This window comes from Dendrobates tinctorius, unplaced genomic scaffold, assembly GCF_039654945.1.
Source record: "Dendrobates tinctorius isolate UK_male_01 unplaced genomic scaffold, ASM3965494v1 ptg000058l, whole genome shotgun sequence".
Classification (NCBI taxonomy): domain Eukaryota; kingdom Metazoa; phylum Chordata; class Amphibia; order Anura; family Dendrobatidae; genus Dendrobates; species Dendrobates tinctorius.
In genome coordinates, this window is record NW_027361726.1 from 24,046,163 (window position 1) to 24,067,468 (window position 21,306).

Below are 21,306 nucleotides of genomic sequence, written 5' to 3' on the forward strand. Positions count from 1 at the left end.
AGCAGCAGATACCGGCACAGAACATTCAGCAGTGGACACAGGCCCTCCAACAGCAGACACAGAACCTCCAGCAGCAGACACAGACAAAGAAACTCCAGCAGCGGACACAGGACCTCCAACAACAAACACAGAACCTCCAGCTGCAGACACAGAAGGTGCAGCAGCAGACCCAGAGCCTCCAGCAATGGACACAGACACAGAACCTCCAACAGCGGACACAGAATATCCAGCAGCAGACACAGACACAGAACTTTCAGCAGTGAACACAGAACCTCCAGCAGCAGACACAGCCACAGAACCTCCAGCATCGGACACAGACAGAGAACCTTCAGCAGTGGACACTGACACAAGACAAACAGCCTTTTGTGTCTGATTGCAGCATGACTCATCTATGATGAGAACATACTGACAACTTCTCATCAAAGTCCACCACGAGCTCCAAACTCTCCATCAGTCATAAGACATGGTGGATGACATATGGTTGACTACAATGTTCCATTCTAGTCACTTCTGAAATTGGAGAAGTGTTAAGTATGTGCCCCCTATAACCGGCATTGGAGAATAAGTTTATGCCCCCCCTGGGATACTTATATTGTATTTATTCAATTCAGTGGCTCTCTACATTGCACTGAACCTTTGCACATTGGGGCCATGGTTGTGAAGGGACAGCATCTAACCCCTTCTTAACATGGGCTTCTTCCCAACTATCCAAAAGCCTAATGAGATTATTTTCCTCCTCTGTGATCATGGACCCCCAGGGGGACATGTACTGATATAAGAACACTCTCTGTACAGCACTGTAGAATATGATGGTGCTATATAAAAAATCATTATTCGAAGCTGCAGATGGTGCATGCACAATACACATCCTCACCAGCCCCCTTTGGACACCACACATACAATCACCACTTACCAATGGTTGAGACAACAGTTCCAACAAAGTAGAAGGCTCCAGTGAAATCCCACCTGGGTCTTATGGCATCCACCCTGATCCCTGCCACGTTAGCCTCCTCGTAGTCACGGAGGAAGTTGCGCAGGTCACTTTTGTTGAGGCTGTGTTTTTGTATAAAGTTGTCAAACTTCTGTTGCCACCTGTCCTTGGCTTCTTTTTCCATTGGCTGCTCAATGGCTGAGAAGACAGCTGCTCCACACAGCATGTACAGGATGATCAGGATGGCCAACAACAAGAACCTACCATTGTCTTCATTCAGGTGACCAAATCCACAGCAGCAGCAACAGCAGCCACCTCGACAAGCCATTCTCTGCCCCGGGGGAACAGTGACCAGGACAGATGTCACCAGGATCAGCTTCTTTCCCAGATGTTCAGACCAGACCCAACAGACAAGAGATCAACTTCCAGCTCAATAGGCCTGGTGCTTCTGGACATTGTACATGATTTGGTGGTCAGAGACACCGGGGGGTATGACTAAATCCTGCAGATTGTCCACAATGAGCCTAAAGTGTTCCAAAAGAGTGATGTGCCCAGGAAAGGGGGTTGCAGGCTGGGCAGGCATGGTAGGAACAAGGAAGATTAGCCAAGCTCCATGATCATGCCTGGGACCATCCCTCACCCTACATTTACTGGTCCTACAGCAGCCACCGGTGAAGGATGTGACCCAGCGCTCAGTGGCCAGGATGAAGATGTATGTAGCCCTCTCATGTCTTAGTGGTCTGTGACTTGGAAAAGAGCAGGAGGGCTGAGACCAGTGAGGCTTGAGGAGCTCATCAAACCCTTGGAGATGGAGATCCAGTATAATCTAGAAGATCCAAGGGAGATGTTACATCTAGGATGAGGATCACAGTGATGGGGGGCTGGGCTAGGAAGGGTTAACTTTCCAGCACATCTTGTACTTATCTTGTCATCGAGATCCAGATCCGGCAGCACAGGACCTCATTGTGTCTGATTGCTGGAAATTGGCATCTCCTGTGGGGCAGGATGACCTATTCACACCTGACATTGGCAGCGTGGACTCCTGAAACTTCCCTCCTCGATGCTAATCAGTGCACGATCCTCTAAGACTTGCAGAACACGGGAGCAGTTGGTTAATTAACCCACCCCTGCCCGGATCCACGTGGGCTGCAGCTGCAATCCTTGCTCCTGATCAATGATCACTTCTTGGTGGAGATGCAGCTTCAGCCTGTGAGATCCCCCAGTCCCCGTCGCCGCCACTCTCCCTCGAGCTGCGCCGCCTGATACTCAGCAGATGCTGCTCCTCTGCCTTCTGAGCAGGAGGGGCAGCGCCCCGCGCGGTGATCGGTGGAAGTGCAGCCGGGCAGCATCACTGTACAGAACCCTCGTGAATAGTGACTGGGTAGAAGGGTAACCTGAGAGTAGCAGCCCTGGTACAGACATGGGCAATGCCAGCTGCGATGAGAGCGCTCAGTGCGCTGGCACCGGGGACAGGGCAGCTCTCCAGGACTTCAGGGGTTAAGTATATCCTGAACTGTCACCTACTCTGCTCCTGAGTCCTCCCCCACTGAGAATTAAGGTTATTTATAGCCCCAGAGACTTCAAAAGGAGTCAAGAGGTTTGATGTGTCCTGTCCCTGCAGAGACCAAAGAGGGAGGACCAGGAGCTGTCCAGGGTGCTGCCACCAAAAGAGCCAGCCACCAGTGCAACCAGTACAGGATACTGAGCCAACCACCAGTGCAACCAGTACAGAATCCTGAGCCAACCACCAGTACAGGATCCTGAGACAACCACCAGTGCCACCAGTACAGGATCCTGAGCCAACCACCAGTCAACCAGTACAGAATCCTGAGCCAACCACCAGTACAGGATCCTGAGCCAACCACCAGTACAGGATCCTGAGCCAACCACCAGTCAACCAGTACAGAATCCTGAGCCAACCACCAGTGCATCCAGTACAGGAATCTGAGCCAAAAACCAGTGCAACCAGTACAGGATCCTGAGCCAACCACCTGTCAACCAGTACAGGATCCTGAGCCAACCACCAGTGCAACCAGTAAAGGAACCTGAGCCAACCAGCAGTGCAACCAGTACTGGATCCTGAGCCAACCACCTGTCAACCAGTTCAGGAACCTGAGCCAACCACCAGTGCATCCAGTACAGGATCCTGAGCCAACCGCCTGTCAACCAGTACAGGATCCTGAGCCAACCGCCTGTCAACCAGTACAGGATCCTGAGCTAACCACCAGTGCAACCAGTACAGGAACCTGAGCCAACCAGCAGTGCAACCAGTACAGGATCCTGAGCCAACCAGCAGTGCAACCAGTACAGGATCCTGAGCCAACCAGCAGTGCAACCAATACAGGAATCTGAGACAACCACAAATGAAACCAGTATGGAAGCCTGAGCCAACCACCAGTGCAACTAGTACAGGAACTTGAATCAGGCATCGATACAGAATCCTAAGTCAGCTATCAGTGCAACCAGTACAGAAACCTGAGCTAAGCATCAGTGCAACCAGTACAGAATCTGTCTATGGTACTGAAGGCAGTAAGTGCATATCTGCTGGACCTGCACGTGAGCTGTCTATAGTGGTGAAACCAGTCTAGTAAATGTCAGACCTGCTGGAGCCAGGACTTGTCACCTGATGCTCTGTCTAAGCTAGGAGTTTTATATCTATCTCATATTTATCTGTCTGTCTTTCCCTCCATCGTGATGATACCAACCAAACAGAATAACCATGATTCCCCGGGCCTCCACACCACAGTGAGCGGCAGTGCCATTTTTTTTTCTTTCTTTAGCTACAGCTAATAGATGCAACATAGAGACCTCTATTTTTTTTCTACTTTTCCTCTCATTAGATAAAGAAAAGAAGAAATGGATTAACCAATGTCCTGTGTGCAGCCGGCCCGAAGGTAAAACACCCAATCCAAGCTTGTGATAATCCCGGCTGGGTCGCCATGTATCCAGTGAAGTGTAATATTATCTCCCCGATGTCCTGCTGGTAAATATGTTCTGCATAAGCCTTAGTGAATGAGAATGTAAAGCGTGAGTAATGCGGCCCTGCCTGACTGTACCGCTGCTCTCCCAGGAAGACATCCGGGGGGGGGGGGGGGACGGAAGACGGCGACTCTGACATTGTATCACCGCTGTCACCGAACAATCCTGCAGTTTGGAAACACAAAATAAACAGATGGTTCTGCTGATAAAACAATGGTGGACAATCAGGCCGACAGCTTCGGCATCGGCGGGCTGCCATATACGGCTAATTGAGAATTCGTTCTTACAGAGGAGGCAGAAAGTCTCCGGCTCCAGCGCAGAGGTTCCCATCACCAGCAACGTCTTATCACTCGCTACTCTGCAACAGCCCTGGATAATTCAGCTAATTATTTTAACTTACAGATCTATTTTTACATATAAGAAAATGCCAGGAGTCAGACGCTGAAAGAATGGGGTCAAAAATAGCAAATCTGTTATTTCATCACCACCCTGGTCCTGAGGAATAGGGTATAAACGATGTCTACAGTGATGCTCATGTGTGAGGACCCGGGCAAAGAACGCAGCGATACTGCCAAGAAAAACCCACCGACTGCCGGCTACAATAATGCCATCATATACACACATATACATACATACAGCTCTGGCAAAAATTAAGAGACCACTGCACAGTTTTATAAAAAATCAGCTTCTCTACCTGACAACCATTCCATTCCAGTGTCAGTTGAATTCCAACCAGAGTACACCTCATTCTACTTAATGTGCTTCTGATTAGGTGATCACCTGAAGGAAGGTATAAACAACCCTGCTGTGGTGTTCACAATCCTCTTGCAATAGGACAAGCTGGATGGCAAAACAAGTGCTAGTAATATCCCAAAAGTAATAGGAATGAAAAAATAACTTTTAGCCATGCCAAAGGAGTTGAAAAGTCTTGAGTGAGAAAAAGAAGGGCTCAATTCTGGCTTTACTAGCAGAGGGATACAGTGAGTATCATGTTGCCTCCATCCTTAAAATTTCTAAGATGGCAGTCCATTACAACAAGGTCAAACAGCAGCCATTGGAGACAAAGCTACTGACCGGTAGAGGGCAAAAACGACTCTCCACTGACCGGGATGACCGTCATCTTATTCGAATGTCACTCAGCAACCACAGGATGACATCAAGTGACCTACAAAAGGAATGGCAGCTAAGGGTGAAGTGCACAGCAAGAACTGTTCAGAACTGTTAACATCCTTGCCAGCATCACTGCATAGCTTCCCATCTCCCATCTTACTCACCACTCCGGGCCATGCGGCGAGTTCTTTCCTCGGCCTGCTCCATGCTGTGGACTTCATATCCTTGCTTGCTGCATACTTCCTGGCTGTATGCTTAGGGCGGCAGCGCCGGCACTTCCTGAGTCTTATAGAGACGGTGTGCACACCCCTAATTTGGCCCCAGCCTATTGCCAAGAGTTATTGGGTACTTAAGGCATCTCCACCCATAGTGTTAGTTTCTTGTACCTGTTCATGTCCTTGTCTGTTTCCTTCCCTTCTCAGCTGTGTGTAGCCTTGTGTCTACTTCTCCTCTGCTCTCCGCTCTGCACCCTGCAGCTCTCCTCTGCACTCCGCCGCACTGCTCTCCTCTCGTTCCGCATCCTGCTGGTCTTTGTCTTTCTAGTCTGAACTGGTTCTTAACAGTCCCTGTCCCTCCAGTCTGAACTGGTTCCTAACATTTCCTGTCCCTCCAGTCTGTACTGGTTCCTACTTGTTCTGTTATACTACTCAAACCTGCCTGCGTACCCTCCAGAGAATCAGTTGTGCCCGTCTGTACTTGCTCGCACCTGTTATTACTGTAGTGTTCTGTCCCCATTGGGACCAGCTGCTACAGCCAGACACAGTCTTGGAGTGGTACCTGGCAGCTAACTGCCGCACAAGCCTGACCTCACCAATAGAGGCTTCAGTGAACACCAAGGTAGCTGCGTAGCCACGCCCCTCCAGGGTAGTCTGGTTTGTGGCACAATGGGGCCACAATCCTCGCTCGCATCACCCAGTCAGGGCACGAGCGCTATAATAACAGGCTCCTAGAGGCAGAGCTCAAGTCATGTAAAGGTCTAAAAAAGCCTTTCATCCATGAGAAGGAAAGGAGAGCCAGGCTGAAGTTTGCCAAAGACCATAAGGATTGGACCATAGAGGACTGGAGTAAGGTAATCTCTGATGAGTCTAATGTTCAGCCTTACCCAACACCTGGTTGTCTAATGATTAGACGGAGACCTGGAGAGGCGTACATGCCACAGTGTCTTACACCCACTCTGAAATTTGGTGGAGGATCAGTGATGATCTGGGGATGCTTCAGCAAGGCTGGAATTGGGCAGGTTAATCTTTGCGAAGGATGTATGAATCAAGCCGCATACAAGGTTATCCTGGAAAAACAGTTGATTCCTTCTGCTCAGGCAATGTTCCCCAACTCTGAGGACTGGTTTTTCCAGCAGGACAATGCACCATGCCACATAGCTAGGTCAATCAATGTGTGGATGAAGGACCATCACATCAAATCCCTGTCATGGCCAGCCCAATCTCCAGACCTGAACCCCACTGAAAACCTCTGGAATGTAATCAAGAGGAAGATGGATAATCACAAGCCATCAAAGAACTGCTTACATTTTTGTACCAGGAGTGGCATAAGGTCACACAAAAGCAGTGTGAGAGACTGGTGGAAAGCGTGCCAAGACGCGTGAAAGCTGTGATTAAAAATCATGGTTATTTCTCAAAATATTGATTTTTGAACTCCTCCTGAGTTAAAACATTAGTATTGTTGTTTCTAAATGATGATGAACTTGTTTTCTTAGCATTATTTGAGGTCTGCCAGCACTGCATTTTTTTTGTTATTTTGACCATTTCTCATTTTCTGAAAATAAATACAAAAGTTAGTGCTTGGAAATTTGGAGACATGTTGTCAGTAGTTTATAGAATAAAACAGCAATTTACATTTTACTCAAAAATATACCTATAAAGAGGAAAATCAGACAAACTGAAAATTTTGCAGTGGTCTCTTAATTTTTGCCAGAGCTGTATATATCCCCAGCTTACATTCACATAGACAACACATTTATTCTGGCTGAGACCACCACTAGGGGGAGCTCATTGTAGAAGTAATTATTAAAATGAACAAGTCATCTAATTCATGTTGCCTAAACTGGGGGGATGCATCAGACAGGATGTCATCATGTATCTCTGTATACATAGAGCTCCCCCTAGTGGTGGCTGCAGACAGGCTCTTATCATGTATCTCTGTATACAGGGAGCGCCCCTTAGTGGTGGCTGCAGCCAGGATCTTATCATGTATCTCTGCATACAGGGAGCTCCCCTAGTGGTGGCTACAGACAGAAGCTTATGTATCTCTGTGCGCCCCCTAGTGGTGGCTGCAGACTGAATCATGTGCAGGAGCTCCCTCTAGTGGTGACTGCAAACAGACTATTATGTATTTCTGTATACAGGGAGCTCCCCCTAGTGGTGGCTCCAGCAATTAAATGGGAAGTTTTGCACTCCAAATCAGAAATATGAAGTCCTGGTACTGTAAAGATACATGAGTAAATTAACCATCAGTGAACAGGGAAGATATTTACTTGAAGATTTTAAAGATCCTCCGAGTGGGGAAACATGCCCTGCAAGGCACCGAGCAGCTGTGCGCCAGGCCTCTATGGCGCTTACACGATTTGGATGAGCCTGCACACACTGATCCATTGTAATGTAAGATTACAATTATGTGTTTTTCCATTGTTAATGGGAAGAATTAAACGTGTGGTATCGGTCTCCAGTGGGTGAAGGCGGATGGAGGGGGAGGGACGATTCGAGTTTACAAACATAATGACAGATGGCTCCTATTTACTGCCATAAAATACTTGTCAATGTGTAAATCCTTCTGTTTTACCTACATTCATCACAGCTTAATTACATTCATTTGATGCCAAGACATAAACCCCGAATGTACAGAAATAGAAGCGCAGACGACTCAGAGCAGTAATCATGGACCAGAGAGGCAGAAAGATGGGGGGGAGCAGCGACCCCGGAGCGGAAAGCCCAAAACTCATCATCAGTGATAATGCAGATCATACAGACAGACTAAGAGTATGAAACAAGACCGAGACGCTGAGCGGTGTGCACTGCAGCCATGTAGCCAAGCCGGTCATGTGCGATACCGTCCGCTCAGCATCTAATCCTATCCTGTGTGATACTGTAAGAGCTGTGCATCTAACCATCTAATCCACCTTTGTGATACTGTATGAGCTGTGCATCTAATCCACCTGTGGGATACTGTATGAGCTGTGCATCTCATCCACCTGTGGGATACTGTATTAGCTGTGCATCTAATCCACCTGTGGGATACTGTGAGCGGTGCATCTAATCCACCTGTGTGATACTGTAAGAGCTGTGCATCTAACCCACCTGTGGGATACTGTATGAGCTGTGCATCTAATCCACCTGTGGGATACTGTATTAGCTGTGCATCTAATCCACCTGTGATACTGTATTAGCTGTGCATCTAATCCACCTGTATGATACTGTATGAGCTGTGCATCTAATCCACCTGTGTGATACTGTATGAGCTGTGCATCTAATCCACCTGTGTGATACTGTATGAGTGGTGCATCTAACCCACCTGTGGGATACTGTATGAGCTGCACATCTAATCCTATCCTGTCTGATACTATATGAGCTGCGCATCTAATCCCCGTGTGTGATATTGTATGAGCGGTGCATCTAATCCACCTGTGTGATACTGTATGAACTGCGCATCTAATCCCAGTGTGTGATACTGTATGAGCTGCACATCTAATCCCCGTGTGATACTGTATGAGCGGTGCATCTAATCCCCGTGTGATACCGTATGAGCGGTGTATCTAATCCCCATGTGTGATACGGTGTTGAGGCATCAGCCATATTTTTCTTTATGTGCATTATTCATTAGATACAATGTATCAGTGTAGTTGTTACTGAGAATCGTTATCTTTCATTGGACACATCCTCTGTTCTCTGGGGTGATGACAATCTCTATGAGTTGCACCCACCGTCACTAGTGTCACCCACCAATTTACTACAATCATTACACATCCCAAAATAGACAATTCATATAGAAAAGTCTAATTGTGCAATAGGAAATCATCAGCGACGTGTAGGAAATAGTGCCAGGCAGCTGCTATAAAGGCCAGATGTAGAGCGCTCCTTCTGCTAGGACCGGCTCAGTCATTTAGTTAGAGTGTGAAGGACAAGTAATTCGGCATGTGATTGCCCCATGAGGGTGAGAATTCCATCACGTTTCAAGACTTGAAGGGAACGGTCAGCACAGAATGACTGTTCAAACCAAGCACAGCCCCTCGGTGCACCCTTGGAGCGGCTTCCCACAGGCTTGTTTTCCCTTTGATTGACAGCTCTGGCTTTATAGAGGTGGAGAATGGTGGAAATAGATGGAAAACTAGTAGGTGGGAAGGTGCACTGACATTCTCAGGCCGTGCCAGGGGTGCATCGAGCCCCTGTGCTTGGTTTGATCAGTCATTCTGTGCTGACAGACAGTCCTTTAATTAGAAGATTTTTGCTAAAGTCGCCGCTGTGACGGCTTCCTTCGTCCACAACTTTTCCCACAACAATCATAATATAGTATATCCCAAACATTTGCTTAGATTTCATGACTATGTAAATAAGTTCCGCAATATCCAACAACATCTTATACTCCAAATTCTCTTCTTGTGGGGAGATAATCCAACAAATGCCAATTCTTCACAGCTGAGGTTCTGTTACAATTGTATCCAATCTGGACATACTTCTGCGTCTCTCTCTCTGGTCCTGAAAGTTTGCTACAAAGTATCAGTGCAGGGAAAATGTATCAGATGGTTTTGCTTATAGAGGATTGTCTCCATCTGACAATGTTGTAACAAAGCCTCAGCTGTGAGAAGTAACTATAGGTTTATGGCCTTTAGATGTACGCAAAGGTTTTATTTATTCACTGGCAGCAATCAGAGATATTGGAGAGGAAGTCAGTTATAACACTGCAGCATCGGATACAAATCAATGAGCGGAGATAGAAAATTGTGAATATGTAAAAATCACGGAAATTACTTTTTTTGTAATTTTTTTTTTTTCTGAAAAAAAAGTAAAAAGAAAAAAAAAAAAAAAAACCCAATAACTTGATGGGTCTGATCCCTGCGATTAAGGCTCCAGGGTCCAGCATTCATCGTCTCCATGGCTTATGGTGTGAGGGGGTCCTATGAGGGACACCAGATATTTCCGTGGGAATCCGGAGCGTTGACGTAGGGAATGTTCCAGACCCAGGGTCTATCTGAAAGACAACACAGGAGAGGTGAGCGGGGAGGCTGCGGCTGCCTGGATCACTAGGGGTGGGGGGGCTGGTTGCCTGGCGATCGAAGATAAAAGAGGCTGTGGGATAACGAGAGGAGGCGGACACCAAACCCAAGAGGCTTTTATGGATACAACTCCAGTATCAGAGACAAATAAATTGCAACTAAATGAGTTCTGTTCAGTCTGAGCCACCTGAATCATGCACTGCAAAATGCTTCTATATGCTGGAGTAGACCGGGTTAAAAGTGACCTATCAAAAGGAGTCATTAGCCAACTTTACAGTCCTATGTCAGTCTTTACTGCGGTTCTGGATTTCTATTCATGCACCAGGTGGCCCAGGCTGAGCACAGCTAATGCACACTCTCATACAGCACTGCAAGAGATTATGGGAGGACACAGAATGTGGCGAGAACCCAATGCATTACATGAAGCCCGTGTTGTCAGGTCATGCTGGGAGTTGTAGTACATTGACTACTAAAGTAATTGCGGGGATTAGTGCATTGTCGGTGTGCATGTGTGGCGTTACCCTAGTGTGTGACTGTCCGCAGTTTTCCCTGTCGCTGAAAATTAATTTCTCGCTGAACGTCTGTCAAACTATGGTGATTCTCGGAACCATCGAGACCTCGTTTTCGCCCAACGTAGTGCGTTTCCTTTTTTCCACCCACAGTTTTGAATTATTCTCCCTTCACTGGTGAGGAGGAAAAATTAACATGGCGACTGCCGAGCGGCAAGCAATCTTTCCAAGAAACCACTCCATGAACTACTTAACTTTTAAAGGGGGCCTCGACCTAATTTATTGTCGGTCCATTATGAAACTATCCCTATTTCCCAACTTTTGGCTTCTTTTACATTTACCGTGTTTTTGCTGGCCGTTTTTGCAGCCCCCAACAGATTTCTATGGGGCCGCAAAATTGGGCCGCAAAAATTCCATGGAGCACCGTGTGCCGTATTTGCGGCCGTGAAAAAAGATCGAGCCTGCTCGATTTTTCATGGCGTACGGACACGGACCCATTGAAAATCAAAGGGGCCGCAAAAACAACGGAAGTTTGTTTAGGCAGTGCACCGTCACTTCCGGCTTTGCGGAACGCCGTTTTTTTCCCCATAGTATTGGAAACCTGAAAAACGGCGATCCGCAAGTTTTTTGTGGTCCGTTATTGCGGCAGACCGTGAAAAATGCGGCCCGCAAAAAAGTCGGTAAATGTAAAAGAAGCCTTAGGAGGCTCCTTTAAATTACTATGAAGACATCTCCATTTGTGTTTAATTCAGCATTACTTCAATGGCGGAGATCAGTGGCGCCTCGTGCTTGCTGTCCGCTTCTTATCTCATGGATAGGAAGGAAAGACTAAAACATCGCCATCCAAAACAGTTACTGCTCCTTACTGGGACACACTGTAACGAGGCCTGCAGCTGATGACCGGGATGTTACCGCCATATATAAATTTGTGAGTCACATGATCGTTTGACATATGGGACTGGCCCTTAAATCGTCTAACACCTCCCAGCAGCCCTAGAGGGCCACAGAACGGGGTTTTGATCTTCAGGTCATTAATGCTCACATCTGAAGTCCCATTCTCTAATATGTCACTTTTTCCTTTCTCTTCTCCGATAAGTATAAAATGATGGGAATCTTATTCTCACCTCCGAGGAGAAGAGACAGAATCGCAAAGTCGAGACATAATGAATTCTCAATGAGAGCGCAGCCAATTTCCTCCAGACTCCCTCAAAATTGATACTCGGTGTAATGCGCATTCATAATGGCGTCGCTTTTAGAGAATGGATGGCGCAGCCCCCTGCCCGGCGGGGTTAGAGAGACCCCGGGGCTGAGACGCGATGCTCCGAGCCAAACAGCACATCTCTGCTATATTATAATTAAAATGAGACACGGAACGCAACCTGTGGTTACAAAGCCACGGCTCTGAGCGCCCTGCGTCAACCCCTTCACTTACTGCCTAACTCGCCCGCAGCATAAAGGACCGGTGTCCAGTCCAGAGTAAGCAAAGCATAATCAATGTGTAACGAAAAGGCCAGAAACTTTCTAAGGCCCTGTGCACACGGTGCAGATTCTGCAGCAGATTTGGCCCTGCAGAACTGCATGTGATGTACAGTACCATTTAAGGCTATGTAAAACAAAAAACGCTGTGCACATGCTGCAGATTTTTCCGCGCAGAATTGGTGCGGAATAAAATAAGCAGCATGTCGCTTCTTTTGTGCGGTTTTGCTGCAGTTTTCCACCTGCTCCTTTATAGAAATCTGCAGGTGAAAACTGCAGGGGAAATCCGCACAAAAACTGCACTAAATCTGTACTAAAAGTGTACTAAAACTGCAGGTCATTTTACCTGCAGATTTAGCAAAATCTGCGGGGAAAATTCCACAGCAGAATCCGCACCGTGTGCACACAGCCTTATAGACCTCATGTTGCATTTCGTCATGATTTTGGAAATATCTCTGTTTGTGTTCAGTGAATATGCTCTGATCTACAAAGTACACAGCTGAAGATTAGCAAAACATCCTCGGCGCCTCTTTGGGCTTGTTCACACGCAGATTATTTTACCGTTCAGAAAAGTCATAGGGTTTTACAGTAGCAGCAAAAGAAAAAAAAAAAAGAAAAAAAAGAAATCACTTTTTTTTTTATAAATAGCAGCATATCAAATTTTTAATTCTTATGCTCTTAAATCGGAGATTCATATCGCACAAAATACTTAATAAATAACATTTCCCACATGTCTACTTTACATCAGCACAATTTTTTAAACAGTCTTTTTTGTTAGGAAGTTATAAGGGTTAAAAGTTGACCACTGATTTCTCATTTTTCCAACAAAATTTACAAAACCATTATTTTAGGGACCACATCACATTCAAAGTGACTCTGAGGGGTCAATATGACAGAAAATACCCAAAAGTGACACCATTCTAAAAACTGCACCCATCAAGGTGCTCAAACCCACATTTGAGAAGTTTATTAACCCTTCAGTTGCTTCACAGGAATTAATGGAATGTGGAAGAAAAAAATGAAACATTTAACTTTTTTTTTCACAAAAAATTTACTTTAGACCCAAACTTTTTTTATTTTCACAAAGTTAACAAGAGAAAAGGGACCCTAAAATGTGTTGTGCAATTTTTCCACATGTGGGGGAAAACCACTGTTCAAGCGCACGGCAGGGCTCAAAAGGGAAGGAGTGTTTGACTTTTTGAACGCAAAATTCGCTGGAATAGAGAGTGGACGACATGTCGAGTTTGGAGAGCCCCTGATGTGCTAAACAGCGGAAACCCCCCCACAGGTGACCCCATTTTGGAAACTAGACGCCTCAGGGATTTTATCCAGGGGTATAGTTAGCATTTTGAACCCACAGGTACATTGCAGAATTTGATAACATTAGGTTGTCATATTGAATATGTCGTCATTAGTGTTGAGTGTAAACACTTGCTACTCCAGTTTTCATTGCTGCTTGAGTATGCACGAATAAAGCGGGTGGTCATGTGACATGCTTGAGTACCTGCCCCACATGTTTCATGGCTGTTAGACACTAAAAAAAACATGAGGGAGATTAGCGATACTCCGTGCATCTGTTGCAAACTAGAATAGCAAGAACTTGCACTCAACACTCTAACATTCTAACTCCAACCCTAACCCTAACCCCAAACCTAACACAACCCTAACCCCAAACCTAACCCCAACACAACCTAACTCCAAAACAACCCTAAACCCAAACCCTACAAATGGAACAATTTATTATTTTTATTTTATAATTTTTATCTAACTAGAGGGGTGACAAAGGTGAATTTGATTAACTTTTTTTTTTTATTTTGATAACTGTGATCAAAAGGAACTAATACGAAGAATTCTCTATTGTTGCCAGGTACTGGCCAGCAGATCTCGGCGGGGGCACTGCGCCAGCCATTTTTTTTCCAGGAAGACGACGCGGAGGGCCAGGGGACAGAGCAGGAAGTTCTGGGGTGGTTCAAGGAGACCTCTATTCTCTCTTCTCTGATATGTTAGATCATAAAATCAAAAAAGGCTCTGTTCTTGTTTTCCAGGTTCTCAGCTACCCTCGGTAGCTGAGCTTCAGGAGATTTTCTGACGCTGGGGGATGCTCTCCACTTATTTCTCAGCAATGTTTTTAACAGCATTGAGAAATAAGTACACTTAACTGCTACCGTTAAAAGGCGTATCATTTAGGGGATAATTGTAAAAAAGTAAAAAAACAATAGAAAACATTTATTAAAAAACTAAAAAAAAATAAGAGTGCATTTGCTGCCACAAATCTAAGTTTTTCATGTGGGAAAAAAAGAAACAGCTGCAAAAAAGCACTGTGTGAATATACTTTTAGAGCTTGGACTCCGGACTGATACATTTTAACAAAACAGGATGTGTGTGGCTCAACGAAATTGCAAAAATACCTCAGCTGTGAAAAAAAGCCTATTGATGGGGCAGACTCGGTGTTTTAAGTAGTGGATGTAGCAAAAATGGAAAATCATGTCACAGGATGTGTGTGAGAGGGTGGCATCCCAGAGATGAGCCCTTCACTTGTGTGCAAAATGAGGGTCCACGACAAATCCATTAATGACTGCTGTAACTATAAGGCTATGTGCACACGATGCGTTTTTGCGGCGCGGAAATGCACCAAAAACGCAATGGAATACTAAAGCAAGGTAATGCAATGACAATCCTGAAGTGTTGTGCACATGATCTGTAAATTTCTGTCCGTATTTGCAGTGTTTTATTTTCTGCAGCATGTCAATTCTTTTTGCGTTTATGACTCAATCGACTTCAATTGAGTCAGTCAAATCTGCAGCAAAAACACAGGTGTAAAAAGGTTTGCGTATTTGCTGCAGATTTGCTGCCAAAAACGCTGCAGAATTGTCAAAGGAAATGATGTCAGGCGTGTGTGTACCCATGCGATTAACAGCACATAGTGATTGTACTTAGGCGTCGTCTGATGGGATTACTACTCCCATCCGCTTTGTCTGCTGTCACATATAACAGAGACAGCATGAGCCAACGATGGGAGAATAGTCTAATCATCCGGTGCCGGAGTTCAATTTAAAAAAACATGGATTTTTGTGAGTACTCACCGTAAAATCCTTTTCTCCGAGACGCTCATTGGGGGACACAGAGACTGTGGGTGTATGCTACTGCCGTCTGGAGGCCGACACTAAGTATACAAAAAACAAGTTAGCTCCTCCTCCGCCGCATACACCCTCGCCCTGATAGCGGGCGGAAACCAGTTTAGTGCAAAAGCAGTAGGAGAACATAACAATAAATTAGCCTTAACGCAGAAAATCATGTCTGAAAAAGGACCACCCTACATTAAACAAGGAATTATACTAATCAAATAAACAAGAGCCAACTGGCTATCAGGGTGGGTGCTGTGTCCCCCAATGAGCGTCTCGGAGAAAAGGATTTTACGGTGAGTACTCACAAAAATCCATGTTTTTCCTTCGCCTCATTGGGGGACACAGAGACTGTGGGACGTCCTAAAGCAGTCCCTGGGTGGGAGCAACTCACCAGTCCAGACCGCATGCCCTCCTGTCTAAAGGTGTGCCACTGCTGCCTGGAGAATTTTCCTACCCAGGCTCGCATCTGACGAAGCCTGAGTATGCACATTGTAATGCTTAGAAAACGTGTGCAGGCTTGACCAGGTTGCCGCCTTGCATACCTGCTCTGCCGAAGCCTGGTGCAGAAGCGCCCAAGAGGCGCCCACTGCCCGAGTAGAGTGCGCCCCTATTCCAGGTGGAATCGGCGTGCCTCTGATACGGTAAGCCTCCTGAATAGTTAGACAAATTCATCTGGCTATGGTCGACCGTGAGGCTGCGATCCCCTTCCTGCGCCCTTCGGGAATCACAAACAACGAGTCTGTCTGGCGAAAAGGTGCTGTCCTCGACACGTACCTCCTGAGAGCTCTTACCAGGTCTAAAGTGTGGAGCACCCTTTCCACTCTGTGTACTGGCGCTGGACATAACGAAGGTAGAACAATGTCCTCATTAATATATAAAGAGGACACGACCTTCGGCAGAAAGGGCGGTGGTGGCCTAAGGACTACCTTATCCTTAAAAAAAAAGTCAGAAACGGAGCTCTACAAGATAGGGCTGCCAACTCAGAGACCCGCCTAATGGAAGTTATGGCTACCAAGAATACAACTTTCCTGGAAAGGTATGACAATGAGATTTCTTGTAACGGCTCAAAAGGAGTTTCCTGCAGGACACCCAGAACCAGGTTAAGGTCCCAGGTGTCCATGGGCGCTCTAACGGACAATGGCGCAACCCCGTGCTCTCGACACCAGTGAAAGAAAACCTTCCAAGTGTTATGATAAACCCTCGCCGAGGCCGGCTTCCGGGCGCTAACCATCGTAGCAACCACCTCACGCCCAAACCTCGCCTGGGTCAGAATCCAAGATTCAACGGCCATGCCGTCAAACACAGGGCCCCTAAGTTCGGGTGGTAGATCGGCCCCTGGGACAGTAAGTCTGGTCGTTCCGGCAGACGCCAAGGTACATCTGCGAGAAGCTGCACTAGATCCGCGTACCATACTCGATGGGGCCAGTCTGGGGCCAGCAGAATTGCCGGGACCCCCTCTGTCTTGATCTTTCTGATGACCCTCGGGAGAAGTGGCAGTGGGGGAAACCGGTATGGGAGCCGAAACTGGTTCCATGGTAGGACCAACGCATCCACTGCGATTGCTTGCGGGTCCTGAGACCGAGCGACAAACGTGCCCACTTTGGCTTCTCCCTGGAGGCCATAAGATCCATGTCCAGAGTCCCCCACCGTTGGCAAATCTGCTGGAAGACCTTGGGCTGCAGGGACCATTCCCCGGCCGCAACATTTTGCCGGCTTAGGAAATCTGCTGCCCAATTTTCCACACCTGGTATGTGAACTGCTGAGATTACTGAGTGGTGCCTCTCGGCCCAACGGAGTAGATGCTCTATCTCGCGCATGGTTGCCCTGCTGCGCGTGCCTCCCTGGTGATTCACGTACGCCACTGCCGTGGCGTTGTCTGATTGAATCCGGACTGGGCGTCCTGCTAGCAAGTGCCAAAAATGCTGCAGTGCCAACCGCACCGCTCGAATCTCCAACAAGTTGATAGGGAGATGTGCCTCCTGAGGCGACCATTGCCCCTGGGCCGTGTGATGGCGGAAGATTGCCCCCCAACCGAAAAGACCTCGCATCGGTTGTGATCACCAACCATTGATCTGGAGGAAAGGCCTTCCCTGACGAAGAGAGGAGTCACGCGTCCACCATTGAAGTGCCCGTCGGACTTGAGAGGTCAACCTGCACTGATGATCGAGCGAGAACGGACTCCTGTCCCAAGACGCTAAGAGAGCATGCTGCAGGGGAGGAAGATGAAATTGAGCAAATGGAATTGCTTCCATCGCCGCCACCATCCTCCCTAGAGCCCTCATCCCGAACCGGATAGTGTGAGGACCTGGTTGTTGAAGACATCGAACTCCCTGCCGGAGCGCCCAAGCCTTGTCCTGAGGGAGTATTACCAACCCTCGGGAAGTGTCGAAAATCATCCTTAGGAATAGAATCCTCTGAGCTGGGGTAAGGGATGACTTCTTCCCGTTGACCAACCATCCTAGGCGAGATAGGGTATCCAGTGTGATACTGACATTCTCCTCGCATGCCCGAAAGACGACCTCTTAGTAAAGGGTCCGTCCTAAGTACTGCAAAACCACTATGCCCCGAGAATGTAGAATGGCCATGACGACAGCCATCACTTTCGTGAATATCCTGGGGGCCGTGGCCAACCCGAAAGGTAGGGCCACAAATTGGAAATGCCGCCCATCGATTGTAAACCGCAGGAACTTTTGATGCGGGGGAAAAACAGGGATGTGCAGGTAGGCATCCTGGACATCGATCGAGGCCAAATATTCTCCCTGCTCCATGGACGATATGACCGACCGGAGAGATTCCATGCGAAAATGCCTGACTCTGATGAACCTGTTCAGGAGCTTTAGGTCCAGAACCGGCCTTACTGTTCCGTCCTTCTTGGGGACCGCGAACAGGTTGGAATAAAATCCTTGGGTTCTTTCGCACTCTGGTACAGGGACAATGACCCCGTTGCGCTGAAGAACCCTGATGGCCTCTGCCCGGGATTCCGATTTGGGAAGACGGGAACGAAAAAATCGTCTTGGAGGATCCCCGACAAATTCTATTTTGTACCCGGATGACACTAATTCCGCGACCCATGCGTCGTGTGCCACTTCGACCCAGATGTGGCAGAACCTGAGCAGACGTCCGCCTACTCTGCTGTCTTCGGGTACCTGATGCCCCGAGTCATTTTGCTGAGGGCCTCTGGGACCTGGCCCCCCTTGACCTGGGCGGTCGGCCCCGCATCCTACCCAGCGGGTTGGTTCTATACGTGACCTGACGGTCCTTGTCCTGGTTGTAGCGAATTGGGGCGGAAGAACTGGCCGCTGTTGCCCATCCGGGGGTGCGAAATGCTCGAAAGCACGCCTGAGGCTGACGAAAAGGCAGTCTAATCTTCTGCTGTGGGAGAAAGCTGCTCTGTCCCCCTGTGGCATCCGAAATGAGTTTGTCTAATTTCTCACCAAATAGCCGGTTACCCTGATACGGCAGGGAAGTTAACGATTTCTTAGAAATCGTATCAGCCCGCCATAGCCTTAATCCACAAGGCTCTCCTAATGGTGATAGCATTTGCCGCCGCTAGTGCCGCGCAATTAGCCGCATCCAAGGACGCATTAATTAAATAGCCCCCCGCCATCGCGATCTGATTTGCTATCTCAGACACCTCCGTCGGCAAGTCTCTATATTGTAGGACTTTATTCAAAGAATCTGACCATGACATCATGGCTTTGGCTACCCATGTTGCCGCAAATGAAGGAGAGAGCGCTGCTCCTGATGCCTCATACACCGAGCGGGCTAAACCTTCTATGAGCCGATCCGTGGGGTCCTTAATGGAAGAACCACTAGGTACTGACAACAGGGATCTTGAGGCCAGGCGTGACACTGGGGGATCCACCACCGGAGATTCTGCCCATCTCTTACAGAGCTCTGGTGCAAACGGGTATCTCGTTTCTAGCGTCTTTTGTCCTGAAAAGAGCTTGTCTGGACGTTCCCTGTGCCGCTGCACTATGTCCTCGAACTCTGCGTGAGTGCTAAACACTCTATGTGGTCGCCTGGCCTTTTTGAAGGATATCTTATGCCCTGCGGTTAGGGCCACATCCTCCTCAATACCAAGAGTCTGATTGACAGCTTCAATGAGACTGTCTACCGTCTCCCGACACCCCGGGGTATCCAGGTCCAAGGATTCCTCCACGTCATCACCAGAACTCTGCTCGCTCCCAGAAAATGGTGACGGTGAGCGAGACGCCGCACTCACGGATGCCGAAGCACCGGAGGGGCCCGTAGACGCCATATGGGTTTTCTCCCTATGCGTCTGCTTAGAAAGTGTGCGGCCCCTGCAGGCCGGAGGCTCTTGTGAGGTGGATGAACCCTCCCAAACAGGCGAGCCGTCGTCTCTACCCCTATCCGGGGCCTGAAGGGTCTCAATCGCCTTCATAAGTGAAACCATGGACCGAGAAAGCGATAACGCCCATTCCGGGGGATCCAGAGCCCTGGGCTCCATTGCGGGGGAGGGCTCCTGGGCGCGTTCGGAACTACAGGCTTCATATAACTTAACAGTCTGCGCTCGTGGGAACATAACCCCACAGGAAACGCATGCGGTATAAAAGGAACATGTGCTTTTTTCCTTTCCCAGACATACTGCAGAAATAGGCCAATTTTCTCTCCTTTTTTTTCCTTATGAAAGGAGGAGGAGGGTAACCCTTAGTGTGGCTCCGGGACGGGGTCGCACTTACCCGGCTCCTGCATGTCTCTCCCGCGCTCCTGCGTCTGTCTGCTCCTTCCTCTGGGTAGGCTGCGAGTGCTCACCTGCTCGCGGCCTACCCTGCTCTGAAGCCGGGGCCTCAATTTTATCCAGCGTCCCCCCTCACGCCGGGGGGGCGGGACTTCCACCCGCGGTCTGGGCTGAAGCCGCGGGCTAAATTTAGTCACTTGTGGTTTCCAAAGAAAGAAGGTCGCACTCTGCGAGATAATAGTGAAGATTTATTGACACATAATTACATGTCACGGTGGGGATGTGATAACAAGAGTGTCAAGTGGCTGACAACGGCAGTTTCGCGCTACTCGAGCGCTTCCACGGGACCTTCTTTCTTTGGAAACCACAAGTGATTTGTTATGAGGTCAAGCACCCGGGAATCCTCCATGTGAGCTCACCGCCTGCTGCAAGCCACGGATCCTAGCACGGTAACAGCGGTGCCGCCCGCTTCTTCTTTTTTAAATTTAGTCACTGCCCGCCCGCCCGTGCACTGGCGGCCCCGCTATCCCGGCGATCCCGCCGGCACTCTCCTCACCCCGCTGGGGGGTCCGCGGCCCTCCACGTGCAGGTATCGGAGGGAGGAGGAGGGAGGGAGGAGGAGGGAGGGAGAGGAATGGAGCCTGCTGGATCACCTCCATGCGAGCCCAAGCCCCCGAACCTGCCACCTATGGCCGTACCACTAACCTGGAGCCTCTCGCTGCCCCGGAGCCCTCACCAGTCATCCATACCTGCCCTCAGCCGAGGCCATGAGGTAATCCCTTTTTGGACGGTGGAGGCACCCTAGCTCTGTCTGCCCTGTAGGGGCGAGGAGAGGGACCGTCCGCCGCCATGCAGCACCACCGTCGTGCGTTGGCGGAGCAGTGGGGGCCGCACAGACTAGTCTTGTGCCTCTGTGCAAGCCCATGGTTTCAATACCTAGGGGTGAACAGGGATAAGTCTGGCATAGTGTCCCACGTTGCGGGAAAGGAAACGTGGAGGGACACTCGCACGTGGTCGCCCGTTGTTGGTTTGGGGAAATCGGATCCTTTCAATAGGATGTGTTGCCCCTGTCTCATCTACTCAAAAATAAAAAATAAAAATAGATGTCTGGGGAAAAGTCCCAGAGATGTCCCTCGGTGCGGGAAAGGATGCGCGGAGGCGATACTCGCGCCTGCTCGCCCGTTGATGGTTTGGGGAGATCGGACCCTTTCAATAGGATCCGTCACCCCTGTCTCCTCTTCATAGCGAGAAAA

General features: G+C 48.4%; 2 protein-coding genes across 6 annotated transcripts in view; both read right to left on the minus strand.

The window, feature by feature from the left end:
- The window catches only part of KCNK13 (potassium two pore domain channel subfamily K member 13), a 65,640-nt gene extending 61,620 nt beyond the window's left edge, over window positions 1-4,020 (minus strand). The window contains exon 1 of the mRNA XM_073578202.1: window positions 914-4,020. Within this exon, the coding sequence (XP_073434303.1) occupies window positions 914-1,259 (346 nt within the window). The 5' untranslated portion in view covers window positions 1,260-4,020. The remainder of the gene's footprint in view (window positions 1-913) is intronic.
- Window positions 4,021-7,776: 3,756 nt separating this feature from the next.
- TDP1 (tyrosyl-DNA phosphodiesterase 1) overlaps window positions 7,777-21,306 on the minus strand; it is a 47,975-nt gene continuing 34,445 nt past the window's right edge. For 4 of the 5 annotated variants that reach the window (XM_073578191.1, XM_073578189.1, XM_073578188.1 and 1 more), the window contains exon 16: window positions 7,777-10,216. In XM_073578191.1, the coding sequence (XP_073434292.1) occupies window positions 10,143-10,216 (74 nt within the window). In that variant the 3' untranslated portion in view covers window positions 7,777-10,142. Of the gene's footprint in view, window positions 10,217-15,308; window positions 15,390-21,306 lie in introns of those variants that run through there. The other variant, XM_073578192.1, reaches the window with a different exon arrangement.